The sequence below is a fragment of the Haliotis cracherodii genome, unplaced genomic scaffold (genome assembly GCF_022045235.1).
Source record: "Haliotis cracherodii isolate W230 unplaced genomic scaffold, xgHalCrac1.p SCAF_8, whole genome shotgun sequence".
Classification (NCBI taxonomy): Eukaryota; Metazoa; Mollusca; class Gastropoda; order Lepetellida; family Haliotidae; genus Haliotis; species Haliotis cracherodii.
In genome coordinates this window covers 54,629,584-54,650,277 of record NW_027266341.1, presented here as the reverse complement: position 1 = coordinate 54,650,277, position 20,694 = coordinate 54,629,584, and the positions used below count along the sequence as shown (strand labels likewise).

Genomic DNA, 20,694 nt, shown 5'->3' with positions numbered 1-20,694 from the left:
GCATCCATTGGAGGCGATCCAGTACGTGTTAAAGGTGAACAAAAAAGCGAGCGTTGTGGGTGAACCAGTCGTCGTTGAGGGTGAACCAGTGATTGTTGATTGTGAACAAAGAACAAACGTGGATAACCAGTCTCGGTTGAACCAGTAAATGTTGAGTGTGAACCAGTAAACGTTGAGTGTGAACCAGTAAACGTTGGGGGAGAGCCAGTGGTCGTTAAGGGTGAACACAGAAGAATCGTTGTGGGAAAAGTCATTTGGGTGAAACAGGAGCCTATCTTCTAGCTGCGGATGGTGAACAAAGGACAATGGTTGAGGATGAACCAGTACCCGTTGAGCGTGAACTCAAGTCGGTAAATGAAGACAAGCAGTTGATGTGACCGAACTGCTAACAGATGAATACAGACTAGATGTTGATGTGACCGAACTACTAACAGATGACTGTCGACAAGAAGATGGTGGAAACGCCTGGTGTGCAGACCAAGATGGCGCTGTCTCCCGGGGATAAATCGCCAAGAGCGTGGCGTCAAGTCTGGACTTCGTTTGCTGAAGACACCAGCCTCCACGCCTGCAATTATCTGGCGAAGACGCAGAGGACACGGGCCGAGAGGTTAGGGATTCAACATTTAATGTTTTGAGAGCAATGTGTGGAGGTAATTTCTGGTGCCCACTACTCCCACCCGACCCCAGCGTAATGTGGCTGCCATTCTTGTTCTAAAAGCGTCGTACAACACTATCCACTACCCGTCGCCATCCTGTTAACAGCCACACAGGGCATGGGGAGATTTGATTTATCACCTTATTTCTTATAGCCACTGTGGTGAATGAATAAATGTCCGAAGATTTACTACAGGTTGTCTTAGGGTGTGAGGCACGGGTGGCCAAGTCGTCCCTTGGGCACGCCAGAAACCTATGATTGTGGGTTCGAATCCCGGTTCGCCCCGATTATGGTCATTGGTTAGTCAGAACCATACCCGTGCTCGTGGGTTCCATCAAAGTTGTAAAAATAAGCGACAAAACCATTTCCGTATTCATTAGAAGTCTTTGCTAAACAGGCTCGATTGTGCGAGTACAGCTGTATAATGATCACGTGTTCCTGTATCACTATCAGTGAGTGAGTGAGTGAGTTGGGTTTAACGCCGCTTTTAACAATATTCCAGTTATATCGCGGCGTGTCAGCTTAATGTGGGAGGAAAGCCCGAAGTGATGCAGGTCTCAGACGTTTACCTTTTATTTGAGATGACCTGGCATTGGTGCAGTGGCATATAGATATAGAAGAGCTAGCTACATGAGACGTGTAGTCGTAATGGAGCTTCATCGGGTTTCATCCTTATCGTGCTTATTACTGACCTAACAGTATTCGTACAAAATTTTAGTCATACATTTCAATGCCTATTAAGGCTCTCTCATCGAAATCCAAGGTCATGCAAATTAATAGCATATATTTTCCCTTTTAGTTTGATCCAGCCAACAATTAGAAGAACCATATAAAGGGGTGAGTGAGTGAGTTGGGTTTAACGCCGCTTTTAACATTATTCCAGTTATATCGTGGCGTGTCAGCTTAATGTGGGAGGAAAGCCCGAAGTGATGCAAGCCATATGAAGGAAATAACCCCATTGTTACAAATAGATCTCATACAAATTGCTTCTTTTGAAGTTTTTGACAGCATGGCTTTGCTAAACTATTACCGTATTCGACGTAATAAGCACCCACGGCGATATTTTTATAATTATATTGGGTAGTGAACAATCTCAATTAGCACCCCTTCCGATTGATCAATGATAGACTCGTTTGTTATATGCATCCTTAATTATTGGCAATTAAATCCTGGAAAAATATATCAATATTTACCAAAATATTATTTTAATAAGAACCCCCTATTTCTAATTTTGAGAGCTCCCTGGGCGCTTATTACGTCGAATACGGTAACAAGTTTATTTTTAGGTAATTTACTTGAGATGGGGAGTGGGAAGGAAAACTAAAGCTATTTTAAAGGCACACTAACCATTTTTAAGGCAGAATCTCGATTCCATAACTTTTCAAGAGACACCTAAGATTCAAGACCTCTTAAAGCTTGTGTAAAATCTGTTCAATCAGAAGTAGTAGATCCTTCTTGTATTCTCCTACATGCTTCATTGCTTTACTACAGCCCTTCCTTCCATGTTGTCCCCCCAAAAGAACAATCTGGGTGAGTGAGTGAGTGAGTATGGTTTTACGCCGCTTTTAGCACTATTCCAGCAACATCACTGCGGGGAACACCAGAAATGGGCTTCACACATTGTACCCATGTCGGGAATCGAACCCGTGAAAGTGAATAGTGATGATACCAGGTGTTCAAGGTAAGCCTACCCTGTCTCACCGTTGGCACCAGTCACAAACACATGCAAAGCCACAAATTAGGTGAAGTAAGCAACGTCGGTCTCGGAGAGTAGTTGGATAGGTGACCACGTTCAGCAGCTTGACTACTGAGAGTTTCTAGGGCTTCGGTCCTGCCCCACGCTGAAGCACATGTACATGTGGTGTGTCCTTGTGAGTGACTTTGTTCGAAATGTGTCTCTGTTCACCCAGCAGTGACTGGGTACCCGGGAGGATGTGGTGGTAATGTAGCTGTTAACCTTCTATCGGCTTACAGGCAAATTGGGTTGTATACTCCCCAGGGACATGAGAATGAAAATCGAGTGCTCACTGATCCATTGACCGGGGTAATAATAGTGTAGCGCTATGAGCATCCACTTGATGAATGGAATCTGGCGCATTGTAAATGCACTTATTATTATTATTATTATTATTATTGTTGTTGTTGTTGTTGTTATTATCATTATTATTATTACAAAGAATTGTCTCAGATACGTTTTGAAACGATCCATGGGATATGACAAGCAAGAAAGTGACTCTTGCTCAGAAGTTGTTTGATCATGATTACATCATTCAAGGCCTCGATCAAGATTTATAAAAGTTTTACGGTAGACATGTGGAGGACATTTCCAAATTTGACGCATCAGTGACAAAATTCACTATTTTGACTTGTACCATATCTTCCCGCGTATTTTTTCAGGTGAACAATTGATGTGTTTGTGACGGATGCCACCGGGTTGGGCGGCATACGCTCACCTTTTCGCGAAAACCTGGTGTCATCTATGCTTTCAGCAGAGATGCTTTTATTATTATGGAAAGGGTTTTGTCGCTTTCATTTATTCCCACAAAATCGCACTTTTTTAGCATCGAATCGATGCAGATTTTGTCTATTAACATGATCACATCAAAACCCAACCATCACGAGGGCAACCATCACGAGGGACGTCATCCGGTTTACTGCTCATTACTCGTACCAAGTGTGACCCTTCACAAAAAAAGGTTTCAGCCCTATCTGTGGATTATCATGGCAAGAAAGATAATGCCAACTACATAAGATCAAAAAACATTTACTGAACTCTCTAAAACCATAAAGTGTCGCCACAAACATCAATTACTTACACTCAGGAAAGTAGTGCGTCATCATCTGACCTAAGTTTATCAACATGGTGTAGGTCTTCAGCAACCCATGCTTGCCGTAAAAGGTGACTATGTTTGTAAGATGCGACTAACGGGATGGGGTGGTCAGTCTCGCTGGCTTGGTTGATGCATGTCATCGTATCCCAATTGCGTGGATCGACGCTCATGATGTCAGTCGATGGAGTCTTGTCCAGACTCGATTATTTACAGACCGTCATTATATAGCTGGAATATTGCTGAGTTCGGCGTGAGTTAAACAACAAACAAACAAACAAACACCATAGAGTAGCCAATCACGGACCTGGAATTCGATCTCACGCATATGTTTCATACCAGTTATCTCCAATGGGTTAAGATATAAATACTGTTCAAAAACACACTCGTGTCTTCTTTCAGAATATGGTGGTTGATCATCTTTTTCACAATGGTCACCTGCCTGCTGTACATTCTGGGCGACCTGTTAACAAGTTACTTGAGGTACCCAGTTATAACCAAGTCGAGTGTGGAATATCTCCCGTCAATGGAGTTCCCCACTATAACCTTCTGCAACGCTAATGGATTCAACAGCAGCATGGTGGAAAACTCCGATGTGAAGGAAATGTTCCTGTGGTTTAACCCAATTCTCTCGCGTGTTATAAAGAGGAACACGTCTTCAGTGCTTCCCTCACTGAAGACGCGACAGGACACTCTCTACAAAGCCATGTCCCTCAAGAAGGAGGACTACGTGCTGTTGGCCCTGTTCCGAGAACAGGATGTGAGTCTCGAGATGTTTGACGAGATTAGTGGCAACGCAGGCTACTGCTTCCGGTTTAACAGGTATGGATTTTTTAACAAACAACCACCTGAATAGAAATATCGTATGCAATGGATGACCGTTGCAATCTCATCAAAATCAGATCTTAGTTCTCGCTATCGCTAAACAAAGATCTGATGACTTCCCATTAAGAGTCACGTCAGAACGACCTTTCATCCAACTAATCAGAGCGTCGCTTACCAGATCATGAAACTGACAGTCGGAATGTGTTTTCTAATCATGCAACCACGAAATATTTAACAAGGGGTATTCCGAACGACAGATACGGGTTTTATGATTATATCCATACAATCTAGGCCATCTATAAGCCATTCCAGAATGTTCTTATCAGTTTTATTTATGTTTAATCGAGAATACGTCAAAATATGTTTCGAAGCGTAGTCGCCAGTTTGAAACTTGTGTCGATAGCTCGAGAAAGCTTCCCTCTGATTGGCTAATGCCCATTTCTTGTCAGTCATTTCATTGGTCGGACAAAATTCGCGAAAGGTCGTTCTGACGTGACCCGTAATGGGATGTCCTCAGATCTTTGTTTAGCGGTGGCGAAAACTAAGATCTGATTTTAATGAGATTGTGACCGTTGTCGACAACAAATGTAGCCTCCAGATCTTCCAATTTCTCCTAAAGTACCCAGTGCTTGATTACGAATGAATGAGTGGGTGATGAAAAGTTCTAATACTCCTCAATCAGCATTATTATCGGTACTGAATGTAAACGATCGTTTCTGAAAGCTAACTAAACTAAAGGATCTATATTTATTCCGAATCCACATTAGCCAATGGGGACATATCATACATCGGGATCCAATAAGGGACAAGTGTGTCAATGAAAGTAGATAATCTAGCCTGATAGAGACGGCCATTATCCCATTACCACATCTGTACGGCGTGAGCGCACCTGACAAGGTTGGTTGGTTGGTTGGTTTGTTGTTTAACGCCGCACTCAGCAATATTCCAGCTATATGACGGCGGTCTGTAAATAATCGAGTCTGGACCAGAAAATTCAGTGATTAATATCATTAGCATCGATCCACGCATTTGGGATTGATGACATGCATCAACCAAGTCTGACCACTCGATCCCGTTAGTCGCCTTTTAAGACAACCATAGTCACCTTTTACGGCAAGTATGGGTTGCTGAAGACCTATTCTACCCGGAATCTTCACGGGTCACCTGACAAGGATGCCACCTAGGCGTCGTATGTCTGATACGCCTGGAGTGACCGTACCAGTGAATACGTCACACACTATACCAAACGGATGACGATGTGTTGCCTACACAGAAGGTCACCTCAACAGTTCCCTACATAGAAGGCCACTTTAAAGGTAGCCTACATAGACTAAAGGCCTCCCAAAAGATTGCCTACATACAAGGCCTCTTCAAAGATTGCCGAAATACAAGGCCCCCTCAAAGATTGCCTACATACAAGGCCTCCTCAAAGATTGCCTAAACACGAGGCCTCCTCAACAATAGTCTGCACACAAGGCCATCTCAAAGATTGCCTAAACACGAGGCCTACTCAACGATAGCCTGCATACAAGGGCTCCTCAAAGATTGCCTACATACAAGGCCTCCTGAAAGGTTGCCTACATACAAGGCCTCCTCAAAGATTGCCTACATACAAGGCCTCCTCAAAGATTTCCTTCATACAAGGCCCCCTCAAAGATTGCCTACATACAAGGCCTCCTCAAAGATTGCCTACATACAAGGCCTCCTCAAAGATTGTCTACATACAAAGCCTCCTCAAAGATTGCCTAAACACGAGGCCTCCTCAAAGATTGCCTGCATACAAGGCCTTCTCAAAGATTGCCTGCATACAAGGGCTCCTCAAAGATTGCCTACCTACAAGGCCTCTTCAAAGATTGTCTACATACAAGGCCTCCTCAAAGATTGCCTAAACACGAGGCCTCATCAACGATAGCCTGCATACAAGGCCCCCTCAAAGATTGCCTACATACAAGGCCTCCTCAAAGATTGCCTAAACACGAGGCCTCCTCAAAGATTGCCTGCATACAAGGCCTTCTCAAAGATTGCCTACCTACAAGGCCTCTTCAAAGATTGTCTACATACATTTCTCCTCAAAGATTGCCTAAACACAAGGCCTCATCAACGATAGCCTGCATACAAGGCCTCCTCAAAGATTGCCTACATATAAGGCCTCCTCAAAGATTGCCTAAACACGAGGCCTCCTCAAAGATTGCCTGCATACAAGGCCCCCTCAAAGATTGCCTGCATACAAGGGCTCCTCAAAGATTGCCTAACTACAAGGCCTCTTCAAAGATTGTCTACATACAAGGCCTCCTCAAAGATTGCCTAAACACAAGGCCTCATCAACGATAGCCTGCATACAAGGCCCCCTCAAAGATTGCTTAAACAAGAGGCCTCCTCAACGATAGCCTGCATACAAGGGCTCCTCAAAGATTTCCTACATACAAGGCCTCTTCAAAGATTGCCTACATACAAGGCCTCCTCAAAGATTGCCTACATACAAGGCCTCTTCAAAGATTGCCTACATACAAGGCCTCCCCAAAGATTGCCTAAACACGAGGCCTCCTCAACGATAGCCTGCATACAAGGCCTCCTCAAAGATTGCCTAAACACGAGGCCTCCTCAACGATAGCCTGCATACAAGGGCTCCTCAAAGATTTCCTTCATACAAGGCCCCCTCAAAGATTGCCTACATACAAGGCCTCCTCAAAGATTGTCTACATACAAGGCCTCCTCAAAGATTGCCTACATACAAGGCCTCCTCAAAGATTGCCTAAACACGAGGCCTCCTCAAAGATTGCCTGCATACAAGGCCTTCTCAAAGATTGCCTGCATACAAGGGCTCCTCAAAGATTGCCTAAACACGATGCGTCATCAACGATAGCCTGCATACAAGGCCTTCTCAAAGATTGCCTAAACAAGAGGCCTCCTCAACGATAGCCTGCATACAAGGGCTCCTCAAAGATTTCCTTCATACAAGGCCCCCTCAAAGATTGCCTACATACAAGGCCTCCTCAAAGATTGCCTACATACAAGGCCTCCTCAAAGATTGCCTAAACACGAGGCCTCCTCAAAGACTGCCTGCATACAAGGCCTTCTCAAAGACTGCCTGCATACAAGGGCTCCTCAAAGATTGCCTAAACACGAGGCGTCATCAACGATAGCCTGCATACAAGGCCTCCTCAAAGATTGCCTAAACACGAGGCTCCCTCAACGATAGCCTGCATACAAGGTCTCCTCAAAGATTGCCTACATACAAGGCCCCCACAAAGATTGCCTACATACAAGGCCTCCTCAAAGATTGCCTAAACAAGAGGCCTCCTCAACGATAGCCTGCATACAAGGGCTCCTCAAAGATTGCCTACATACAAGGCCCCCACAAAGATTGCCTACATACAAGGCCTCCTCAAAGATTGCCTAAACACGAGGCTCCCTCAACGATAGCCTGCATACAAGGTCTCCTCAAAGATTGCCTACATACAAGGCCTCCTCAAAGATTGGCTATATAGAAGGTCTCCTCAACGATAGCCTGCATACAAGTAACACTCAAAGATTTCCTACATACAAGGCCTCCTCAAAGATTGCCTAAACACGAGGCCTCCTCAAAGATTGCCTACATACAAGGCCTCCTCAAAGATTGCCTGCATACAAGGCCTCCTAAAAGATTGCCTAAACACGAGGCCTACTCAACGATAGCCAGCATACAAGGGCTCCTCAAAGATTGCCTAAACACGAGGCCTCCTCAAAGATTGCCTACATACAAGGCCTCCTCAAAGATTGCCTGCATACAAGGCCTCCTAAAAGATTGCCTAAACACGAGGCCTACTCAACGATAGCCAGCATACAAGGGCTCCTCAAAGATTGCCTACATACAAGGCCTCCTTAACTATATCTTGCATACAAGGCCTCCTCAACGATTGCCTGCATACAAGGCCTCCTCAACGATGGCCTACATGCAAGGGGTGCCTCAAAGATTGCCTAAAAAACCTCCTTAACGATTGCCTCCTTAGTAAGCCACCTCAAAGACTGACTACATAGAATGCTTCCTCAAATATTGCCTACATCGAAGGCCTCCTCTAAGATTGCCTACATATCAGGGCACCTCAAAGACTACCTACATGTATGGCTACCTCAAAGATTGCCAACATAGAAGGCCACATCAACGATTTCCTATATACAAGTTTACACTACAAGGACACTTTAAAGATTGCCTAGATAGAGTGCCACCTTAACGGCTGGCTCCATCGAAGGCCACCTCCTCAAAGGTTTATCAACACTTTAGCTAACTTAATAATGTCATAAGTCATGATAATAGGAGCCCCTTTAAATGTCAACTTGGTTTCAGACATCTAATGAACTTCCAGTCGCCCTTCTATAACCGTCAATGACAGAGTTGGGGGACCTGCATGTTTGCATCATAAATAAACAAGAATTTGTATTTGTATTTTCTCAAATCACTTTATACTATTGAACAAGCTAGGCATTTTAAACAGACTTCGGTGGAAGCGATTTTCCATTTTCTCAGACATCACTTCCGAAAAGTGTTTGAAACTCATCACCAGTTTAATTTCATTCATGCTACACAGTGTCTGTTTGTTAGCGAACAAATGATCCGGCGCCATGGAGCCCAGACAGCAGGCGTCCCAGGCCCGTCGGGGTCCCTGCAACTGCTCCTGGACATCCACCAGGAACACAAATTTCCCGGCCCACACAACCAGGCAGCCATGATGGTAATGGTGTTCACTACTTCCCTAAACACTCATCTTCCCGAGGCAAGGGAGTTAACTGACTTTAAAAGTCCAGTTTCCACCGTTGACGAACTAAGCTGCAATTATGGAGTTATTTTTTGTACGGATAAGAATTTATGGGTGAACAACTTCTTTATTACAATTAAGAGCGAATTTTCGGTGCAGGCTCTAACACCGTTATCAAGCAAGTGATCGATCTACAGAGTGACTGACTGACTGACTGATATAGGAGATTTAACGTGCGCTTTCCGACCGTAGCGTATTTCGCACACTGGCCTGGCCGGACCATTTATTGAATTCCGAAAAGGGTGAAAGTGGTGTGTGCAACCCGAGAGGGGGCTTTTAGGGGCTGCTTATATTGAATTTTTGGAATTTTTAAATTTGGAATAAATGCCGAGGCGGGTGGAGGAGGGAACTAAGGGAGCCTGGTGAGGTGGGTGTTTGTATGTTTATTGGATTTTGGATTGGTAGATTAATTAGTTTTTAGATGCGCTTAATTAGGTCTGTTTTTATTAGGAATACGCCTAGCGCCTTGAAGTTTTCTAATTTATTTTGATGGTTTAGTATTTCATCTAGAGTAGGAACCTTATTTAGATTGAGGGTGGTTTGTAGTGTGGTTTCTCTATCTACAGAGTGTGGTTGGCAAGAATATATACAAGTAGGAGGCAGTGATTATACAGTAGAGTAGATACTGTTATACTGGAGTAGAGAAGCCTGTTATGTACACACAAGGGTATTGATGACAATCATCGGTGAAGTCAGTGACATAAACAAAGGATGAAGCCAGTAATATAAACAACGGGATTATGGCTGATTGGGGTCTTTGATGAGTTGATGGTACGCCGGGGGTAATAAAGAAGTTGTTCATCCATAAAATCTTATCCTTACTTGGTACTCCAACTTCTAAATGCCTATCAAAGAAGTTATTTTTTGTCTGGACTAACGAGTCTATGCATAGGCCAAACAAAATCTTGTAACGCAATCGACATCTGTTTTATCAATACCATGGTAGCTGCCGTACCGAATTCGTTCGATTGCATGATTTGTATCAATACCATCAATATGCCGTCAATCTTTTCATGTTTTTAATCAAGGTGCTCACGTGATTTGATGCACTTCGCGAAGTGAGACCAGTTGTATTACAATATACATTTTGATTATCGATCAGATCTTCTTGACTGTGCCCCGCCATTTTGTTTGAAGCAAATGCTAGTGATATGAGAAGTGGAATCTGATTGGTCAGTAGTGGGGAAATAAAAGGGACATAACTCGTGGTGGCGCTACGATCGAGCCTAGATATTCCAGCCAAGTTTGGCAAGGGTGGAAACTGGAAAGTCAGTTAACTTCCCATGGGAAGATGCTAAACCCTGTGAAACAGAGACCATGAAATAGGCTTCTTTATGGTCCCTGCTGTGAAATGACGCTCACAAATGTCCATTGGTCTGTATGATAATGACCGCCTCCGTGGTCTAGTGGTAGAGCATCCACCCGGAGAGCGGAAGGTCCGGGGTTCGATCCCCGACCGCGTCATACCAAAAGACGTTAAAAGATGGTACTTGTTGTTACCCTGTCTGGCGCTCGGCATTAAGGTGCTAAAACAAGGACTGGTCGGCTCGGAGTCAGTATACTGTGTCTGAGTAGGGTATTCATGTTAAACTGCGGCATGGTATCTCAGTGTGCTAGTACTATAAATCGGCATCAGTCCGGACTAGTACAAGCAGCCACACAAACACACACACGTACATGCAGGTCGCTATATAAGTGCAATAATCTTGGACGCGACGTTAAACCCCATTTCACCTCACCTCACCTCACCTGTATGATAAGGTAAACAAAATTATGAAATCGCACTGCCGAAAGGAAAATAAGATTTAAGTTCTACTGCAATTGGAGAAAGAGCTCTACACGGCCGAGCTGAGGTAAAAGTGGAATCTATCCACTTGTTGGTGGCTTATAACGCTGCATGATTCTGTCAGACACTTGCATCCACAATGTTCGCGTGTTACCATTACTCGAAAGAGGATTTAACAGCATTAAGACTTGTAAAGTAATCCGGAGTTGACTGATCTGCTACAGGTATACATCAATCACCCGTCCGACAAGCAGAGTTTTCTTGATCCCTCGATTGCTGTGGCCCCAGGAACAACAGCTTACATCTCGATGACCAAACACCAGGTTAGCGACGTTTTGTAAATGTTATGTTTCTGTGACAATATTTAATGTAGTAAAATAGAAAGAGAATCCATATCTAAGCGCGAGCATTTCTAAACACACAGCCAATGACAACCTCATCGCATATTTGAGGAAATTGGGCATAGTTGATGTTGCAGTATTGACAGCGGCTGTATCTCAACTTAACTTGCACTGAAACCTACCACTAGGATCACACCTGTACAGGGTATGCATATGAGGGGATGTCACCTGGCCAGCGTAGGTCCTCTGAGTCTGAAGTGACCACACCCATGAAACGTGCCTACAGTGAGGGCTTCCTCAACCTTGCCTGCAGTGATTGCTTCCTCAACGTCTCCTGCAGTGAGGGCTTCCTAAACTGGCTGCTGTAAATGATTGAAGAACGTTGCCTGCAATGGGGGCTTCCTCAACGTCTCATGCAGTGAGGGCTTCCTAAACCGACTGCTGTGAATGATTGAACGACGTTGCTTGCAGTGAGGGCTTCCTCAACGTCTCCTGCAGTGAGGGCTTCCTAAACTGGCTGCTGTAAATGATTGAACAACGTTGCCTGCAATGGGGGCTTCCTCAACGTCTCCTGCAGTGAGGGCTTCCTCAACGTTGCCTGCAGTGATTGCTTCCTCAACGTCTCATGCAGTAAGGGCTTCCTAAACCGGCTGCTGTGAATGATTGAGCAACGTTGCCTGCAGTGAGGGCTTCCTCAACGTCTCATGCAGTAAGAGCTTCCTAAACCGGCTGCTGTGAATGATTGAACAACGTTGCCTCCAATGATGGCTTCCTCAACGTCTCATGCAGTAAAGGCTTCCTAAACCGGCTGCTGTGAATGATTGAACAACGTTGCCTGCAATGGGGGCTTCCTCAACGTCTCCTGCAGTGAGGGCTTCCAAAACCGGCTGCTGTGAATGATTGAACAATGTTGCCTGCAGTGAGGGCTTCCTCAACGTCTCATGCAGTAAGGGCTTCCTAAACCGGCTGCTGTGAATGATTGAACCACGTTGCTTGCAGTGATTGCTTCCTTGACGTCTACTGCAGTGAGGGCTTCCTAAACTGGCTGCTGTAAATGATTGAACAACGTTGCCTGCAATGGGGGCTTCCTCAACGTCTCCTGCAGTGAGGGCTTTCTCAACGTTGCCTGCAGTGATTGCTTCCTCAACGTCTCATGCAGTAAGGGCTTCCTAAACCGGCTGCTGTGAATGATTGAACAACGTTGCCTGCAGTGAGGGCTTCCTCAACGTTGCCTACATGGAAGGCTTCCTAAAAAAAATGCCTGAAAGAACAGCTGCATCAATAGTCCACAGTGAACATTTTTTCAATGCCGACATCGTCATATATCGAATATACTTGTTTGGGGGCGAAGCTTCCCTGTATTGACTCAGGTCTTACATAAATCTCACGTGAGGCAGAGGCTTTGACTTTTTTAAGTTTTATCACAGTGCGTCAGCGTAATGTGAGAGGAAAGCCCAAAGTACCGCGCTGGCAATATTTTATCCTTCTTGTCAATTGCGTATGTATTATGACTCCTAAACGATCTGCTACATGTTTTTACTGGCAGTACAAGTTCCTGCCGAAGCCGTACAAGTCGTTTGGTGCTGACAACTGCCTTGACACCGACAGTCCCAGCTTCAGGAACCCCCTGAAGTATGCGTCTACCTACAGCTGGGATGCATGCATCTCAGAGTGTCTCTCCCACTACACCACCACCAACTGTGGGTGTAAGACCACTGAAGACCCTGGTAAGTGTGATACCCGACTCTCCTCCACCAACTGTGAGTGTAAGTCCATTGAAGACCCTGTAAGTGTGATACCCGAATCTCCTCCACCAACTGTGGGTGTAAGACCATTACAGACCCGGATAAGTGTGATACCCGACTCTCCTCCACCAACTGTGGGTGTAAGACCATTACAGACCCGGATAAGTGTGATACCCAACTCTCCACCACCAACTGTGGGTATAAGACCACTGCAGACCCAGGTAAATGTGACACTCGATTCTCCACCACCAACTGTGGATATTAGACCACTGCAGACCCGGGTAAGTGTGATACCCGACTCTCCTCTCCCAACTATGAGTGTAAGACCATTACAGACCCGGGTAAGTGTGGCACCCGACTCTTCTCCACCAACTGTAAGTGTAACACCATTACAGACCCGGGTAGGTGTGGTACCCGACTCTTCTCCACCAACTGTGAGTGTAAAACCAGGACAGACCCTGGTAAGTGTGGTGCCCGACTCTCCACCACCAACTGTGAGTGTAAGACCACTACAGACCCGGGTAAGTGTGATACCCGACTCTCCACCGCCAACTGTGAGTGTAAGACCATTACAGACCCGGGTAGGTGTGACACCCGACTCTCCTCCAAGAACTATGAGTGTAAGACCATTACAGACCCTGGTAAGTGTGGCACCCGACTCTTCACCACCAACTGTGTGTGTAATTACCATGACAGACCCGGGTAAGTGTGATACCCGACTCTCCTCCACCAACTATGAGTGCAAGCCCATTACAGACCCGGGTAGATGTGGTACCCGACTCTCCTCCACCAACTATGAGTGCAAGCCCATTACAGACCCGGGTATGTGTGATACCCGACTCTCCACCGCCAACTATGAGTATAAGACCACTACAGACCCGGGTAAGTGTGATACCCGACTCTCCACCGCCAACTGTGAGTGTAAGACCATTACAGACCCGGGTAGGTGTGACACCCGACTCTCCTCCAAGAACTATGAGTGTAAGACCATTACAGACCCGGGTAGGTGTGATACCCGACTCTCCTCCACCAACTATGAGTGCAAGCCCATTACAGACCCGGGTAGATGTGGTACCCGACTCTCCTCCACCAACTGTGAGTGTAAGACCATTACAGACCCGGGTAGGTGTGACACCCGACTCTCCTCCAAGAACTATGAGTGTAAGACCATTAAAGACCCAGGTAGGTGTGATACCCGACTCTCCTCCACCAACTGTGAGTGTAAGACCATTACAGACCCGGGTAGGTGTGACACCCGACTCTCCTCCACCAACTGTGAGTGTAAGACCATTAAAGACCCGGGTAAGTTTGGCACCGACTCTCCACAATAATCGCAGATATACGACAATTGCAGACCCCTTTTAAGTGCAGTGCCCGACTCGATCTCCACCACCATATGTGGGCCAGTGGCAACTGCAGACCCGATTAGGTCCAGGCCACTGTGATGTATAGCACTCCTTGCCTTTAAGCACATGTACCTCTATCTACAATTTCATGTTTCAGACGAGCTGCCCTACCCGTACTGCACGATGGAGGGGTTCATAAACTGTACATTGGCCTACATGCGTAAGGGGCTGTTCATTCACCACGTCATCCACGACAATCCTGTTTATGACATAGCCATTGCATTATGATAAACACCCTGGACCAAATCGCTACAAAGCGGAAGTGACGTCACAATCTCACTCGCTCAAATCACAAAGTATTTGTGTTGTTAGACGGACATTGTTGACGAGACGGCTATTTTTAGCGCCGGGGCATTCGAATCGGGCTATGACAGAACGGTGCTATGACAGCTTATGGTAGCATGGTTGTCAATTGGCCAAGGGTATTTATCGCAATAGAATAAAGAAATAATACACTGGATAATCGAGGGTGTGAATTAGCTTAAACAGTGTTCGCTCTCCCCGCACATACCTTAATGGATTTCATATATTATATATTAAAAGAGAGGGGTCCAAAATATCAAAATCCTCTCTCAGGTAATTTAACTACCTACAACATAGTACATTTGGTTGTCAAAGGTGGGCGGACCCCCTGGATGCTCCTGTGTCATAGAACCCCAATACTAAGGCCTCAATCCCGTTCCGACCCGTGAAGATACGGGCTAGAATAGGTCTTCCGCAACCCATTCTTGCCGTAAGAGGTAACTAGCGGAATCGGGTTGTTATGCTCGCTGACTTCATGATATCGTACCCCTATTGAGTAGATCGATGCTCATGATGTCAATCACTGGATTGTCTTGTTCAGATTCGATTATTTACAGACCTCCATCATATAGCTGGAATATTGTTGAGTGCAGCGCTAAACAACAAACAAACAAACAATCCCGTTTCTCGTCCGATTTTCGTCCCTTGGGACCGAACATTTGATATTCTTGGGGGCGGGGCCCGGGACTCTGTATCGAGATTGGATACCATTTCAGCAGCTTCGGCTGCAAACCCAGGTATTGTTTACATCTTTATTTTTTATGAGCCTGACTTTTTTAAAGAATAACACCTAACAAAAATGTATGTTTATGGCAGGCAAATTCTTTTTTTCTCCAGCAAGAATTTTCAGGGACAATTCATTCTTTTCGATAAAATCCCATTCGGTCCCTGGTGGTCGTGAGTTTAAATTAACCTTATCTGATCCGAGTTTTATCAGCAATACCCACATCCGTTGAATTCATCAAAGTGGTAAACGTCTGCATAGCTGTCCTGCTTCAATATGGTGACACGCCGTCCTGAAACCGAAGTGCTGTCACGCGGCGTAAGGCCAACTTGTCCTCCCCCCCCCCCCCCCCCCCCCCCACACACACACACACACACAATGTTGGAGTGAGTGAGTGAGTATGGTTTTACGCCGCTTTAAGCAATATTCCAGCAATATCACGGCGGGGGACACCAGAAATGGGCTTCACACAATGTACCCATATCGGGAATCGAACCCGGGTCTTCGGCGTGATGAGCGAACGCTTTAACCACTAGGCTACCCGTGGCATATGTGGTGACATATTTAGCAGGAATGAGGTAGGGTTTGATATTAGATTTTCTATAGGTTAACCTTCGTTGTTTTTGTTTAGAAACCATATACATCAACCATACGTCACAGCGAGAACTCTGCAACTGCGAGAAGCCGTGTAGATTCTTTGTGTACGACACCAAACTATCCTATGGCGCATTCCCATCCATGGCTGTCACCAACTATATGGTTGAGAATAACTTTGTGCCGTCGGCTGAATATGCCAGGTACGTGTATGTCACCTTGTTTTAAAGGCATTTCATATGAATCTTTGTTACGATATGTGACCCAACTATCTTGGAAACGGAAAACTGTTTCATAACCATCTGTACCAGACAGCCCGGGTATATTACTGTAGGATTAAAATGAGTCGCAGATTTACTCTCTATGTTTGTGATATCAATAATTCATTTTAGCTTTCGTAAAAGTAGGAGCCGTGGGGTATCTAGACTTGCACACGTCTCTAAGGCAATACTTTTTAGTTTTAATCATAACTTCTAGATTATATAAATACTAAGGACAAGTTGTACCTATAAGAGACGTACTTAGGTGTACTGTCCGCCTACCTGGGCCCCGTTCCACAATGCGATCTTAGCGCTAAGACTGTCGTAAGTCTATGTTAAAGTATGGGAGATACGATCCTCTTACGGCTACGATCGCTTTGTGGAACGGGACCCTGGCCTTGCATATTGTAAGAACTATTGTAGAACTGCTATACGTACATTGACTTATCATTCAGTATATCCTTAGAGCAAGGCTACGATGTAGCCTATTGTTTAAGGAATACGATCCTCATGCAAGTCCCGGATCGATTTCCCACACACAGTTTTAGTTATTGGTTTGCCTGGTCAAGACTCGATTTGGCTGGTCCACATTCGATAATTTACAAACCACCGTCTACACTGAATATTGATGACGGTGGCGTAAAACAACATCCACTCTCACGGAGAAATGTCAACATAACGTTCATGAAGCTGTTATTATGTAGCATTATTCCAATTGCGTGGATCGATGCTCATGATATCAATCACTGGATTGTCTGGTTCAGACTCGATTATTTACAGACCGCCGTCATATCGCTGGAATATTGATGAGTGCGGCGTTAAACAACAAACAAACAAACAAATCGAACAATTTATTCCATTTGTGTTTCAACGTAAAACAGTTAATGACATTGTTCATTTGTATGTATACGCACATTTACTGGTATACTTTGCTTTATTGTCAAGACAAATCCGTGGTCATTTGTTTTGAAACAGGAATTTCTACGCCGCTCTAAGCAAAACGTATATATGTGGACCAGCAAATGAATACAAATATACGGCCTATGAAACGACTGTTAATAGCCACCATTCATTACAGACAAAATCTGATGCACATCAACATATGGTACGAAAGGATGATCATACAAAAGCTTGAATACGAGCCGGAGTACACATTGAACTCTATTGTAGGTAAGTTGTCTCCCTTTTTATTGAAATTTTACCACTTATTCATGTTTGTAATTTTTCGATGCAAATCATGTTATACTTGCATTGACATGTATGATTTGTTAGTATGGTGGAGTGTCATAAAAGATAAACAGTTAGGCGCGATACGCTTCAAGGATAAAGGGCTTAAATCTGCATTTTTACATTATATCGCCACCATAAATTCTCAAAGATACATCCTTTGACGAAGAGTTAAAGTAGAATCGCCACATGGTTCTGTACACTGGTCTCGGATTCTAAACACATAGGCATCATTCTGCTCACCTCAGTCCCGCATGTCATCTCGTCAGTAATGAGAGGAATCCATATTTGAACTGGATTCATGTTTAGTTTCACCTGTTTACGTGACTATCATATTACATCTATTTTATCATTAAATTCATAGTTAAGACATAAGAAAATCGAGGATGAAACCATGCAATATCGCTATTGTGTGTACTCCACTGCAGGATGTCATTCGTGAATAAAAGCGACAAAATCCTTTCCATATTCATTTTAAAAATGCATGTTAAAAGCAGAGGCGATTGTACTATTCCGAATATATCCTGAGCATGTGTTTATGAATCACTGTCACATAGTGATGATACTAGGTTTCCTGCCCTACCGGTGGTACCCGTCACAAACACACGCAAAGGCAAGACAATTGTTCACCTGAACATATGGTACGAGTCAAAATAGATAATTGCATCGGACATCAATCTGTGCCATTCCGGAATAAGCCGAATAGGCGTTCTTGTAGGCTGCGGAAAGATACGAGTTGTGACGAAGGATCCCTGTTGGTTTTTGTTGGTAACGGAATAAGCCGAGTGGATCGAATGATGCGGGTGTTTACTACATAGAGTGTCCTCACTAAAAAATCTTCAGTTCGCTACGTAATAGTATGGCATTGTTCGTTTTTTTCGCTTGCTATCAACCGCTCGTTTGCCTGCCCCAGACTCGATTATTTACATGCCGCTGTGATGCAGATTGTATATTACTGACTGCTACGTATTTCAAGTGACTCACAGTGTTATTGTTTGTTTCTAGGCACCCTGGGAGGTCAGATGGGTTTCTTCCTTGGGGCGAGCATTGTGACGCTCTATGAACTGTTTGAAGCCTGCGTGTACTCGGTCAAGGCCTTTATCAAGAACCGTATTACTCGGAAACAAACACACCGCACTCATCCGGGGCACTAGAATCCAATCATCCTCATCCTGCTGTGTACTGTTCACGCTGGGTTACGGTCTAGGTTGAAGTTATTGTTTTGAAAACTTGCTGATTTTGTCTAAACAATAAATAACGCTTGAGGTCCATAGTTTGGATGATGGCATTTATCAAAATCGGCTAAAATTATTACACGTTTCATTTGTTGAAAAATACTTGGTTAATGTGTCTATGAACTTTTATTATTTTGCAGGGTTAAATCATGAAATTAGAGACAACAGGGAGATATATAATAATTCATTATTCATTCAAGTTTGCTTGATAACGGTGTTAAAACCTACACAGAAACGTCGCTCCTAATTGTAATAAAGAAGTTGTTCATCCATATATCTTATCCTTACTTAGTACTCCAACTTCTAAATGCCTCTCAAAGAAGTTATAATAATTCATGTTGATGCACTGATGTAGACAGCCAGGAATCTGTTTAGTCCAGCGCAACCTCTTAAAGATGAAAACGAATTTCCAGGAATTCATCTTGAAAAAGCAAATTTACTGAAACGCCATGACAAAAGCATCATGTACAGACCCAGTTCAATACAAATCATATACTTCAGAGCGGTAAATATCGATACGTTTAGCTCTTACAGAAGCGCACGTAAAATATAGAATGTGTTGTTACTTGAGGATTTTATTTCACCTTCTACACATTTGTGGACGACACACCACAATACTGGGGTATTTATTATTGAGAAAACAGCTTTGTGAATTAGTCAAACTAGTCTGAGAGTAACTGTGTCATTGTTCGGACATATTTGTTGACAATACTCTAAAAAACAAATATTCCTTGACGGTGCTGGTGCCTGGGGCTTTTTTTGAACATATGTGCAAATCTCCACACCTGAAGCCTGTTGCTGCATCTGATCTTGTGAATGTCAGAGGATAGGCCAAGTGGTTCAATAGTTCTTACATCATACAAAATACCTGGTTCACTTCTCAGAATAGCTTGTCATAACCATTTTGGGGTGTCTTTTTGGTATATGTGACTATATGGTTCCTGCTAAAAATGTAGGCCAAGGTTCAGTTTCTATGCAATCTTGATCAGAATTTGTGTGCATGGAGTCACTTAGGCAACATACAAAATGGATTTGTTGTATTCAAGGCTCCAACATATTAATTCTGCTACTTGAAACACTTGCTTGTTGTAAGAAGTGACTAACAGGATCGGGTGGTTAGGCTGGCTCCCACTTGCTCATGACATCAATCACTGAATTGTTTGGTCCAGACTTGATTATTTACAGACCCCTGTCATTTAGCTGGAATATTGCTGAGTGCGCCGTTAAACATACAAACAAACAAACAATCTTCACAGAGGCCTTGACCTTACACAGAGGTCCCTCACTACTTTCTTGTTTTCCTAAGTAGTTCTTAGACCGCACTCAGCAATCTTCACGCTATATGATGATAATAGCTTTTCAGTTTTCTGCCCAACTCAAGGAATGCTATGCACCTGGCTTCATCCTCCCACAGTAACTGCTTTCGAGTTACCCTAGACAAACTCTCTTCAGCCCATGACCTTGGGTAAGATCTTGACCCTTAAAACAAAAGATCAAGATCAAGTTGAGCTGAGGTGAAATGGGGTTTAATGTCGCGTTCAAGATTATTGCACTTAAATTGCAATGTGCATGAATGTGTGTGTGGCTGCTTGTACTAGTCCAGACTAATGCCAGTTAAATGGCGCCAGCCAACTGAGATACCATGCCACAGTTTAATATGGATACCCCACTCATTATACTACCAGTCCATGTCTTATTCCCCTTTAATGTCGGGTAGCCTAGTGGTTAAAGTGTTCCCTCGTCACGCCGAAGACCCGGGTTCGATTCCCGGCATGGGTACAATGTGTGAAGCCCATTTCTGGTGATCTTGCTGGAATGTTGCTTAAAGCGGCGTAAAACCATACTCACTCACTCACTTTAATGCCGAGCACCAAACAGGGTAACAACAAGAACCATTTTTTAATGTCTTTTGATGTATGACACGTCCAGGAATCGATTCACTGACATCCAACACTTGTCACATCCCTGCCAA

At 44.2% G+C, this 20,694-nt stretch overlaps 1 protein-coding gene across 1 annotated transcript; it reads left to right on the top strand.

Annotated features, from left to right (window-relative positions):
* Nucleotides 1-315: 315 nt before the first annotated feature.
* Nucleotides 316-18,949, top strand: LOC139450605 (acid-sensing ion channel 1A-like). The gene is made up of 9 exons (XM_071232372.1): nt 316-607; nt 3,886-4,305; nt 8,888-9,017; nt 11,112-11,210; nt 12,775-13,020; nt 14,482-14,539; nt 16,038-16,203; nt 17,339-17,430; nt 18,493-18,949. Exons 1-9 carry the CDS (start codon nt 435-437, stop codon nt 18,639-18,641), a joined length of 1,533 nt encoding a protein of 510 aa, XP_071088473.1. The 5' UTR covers nt 316-434; the 3' UTR covers nt 18,642-18,949.
* Nucleotides 18,950-20,694: the final 1,745 nt, after the last annotated feature.

Coding starts and splice junctions, on each gene's coding strand:
- LOC139450605 (XM_071232372.1), top strand. CDS start 435: ATGACTGTCGACAAGAAGATGGTGGAAACGCCTGGTGTGCAGACCAAG. Junction 4,306..8,887: donor TACTGCTTCCGGTTTAACAG/GTATGGATTTTT, acceptor TCTGTTTGTTAG/CGAACAAATGATCCGGCGCC. Junction 16,204..17,338: donor CCGTCGGCTGAATATGCCAG/GTACGTGTATGT, acceptor CATTCATTACAG/ACAAAATCTGATGCACATCA.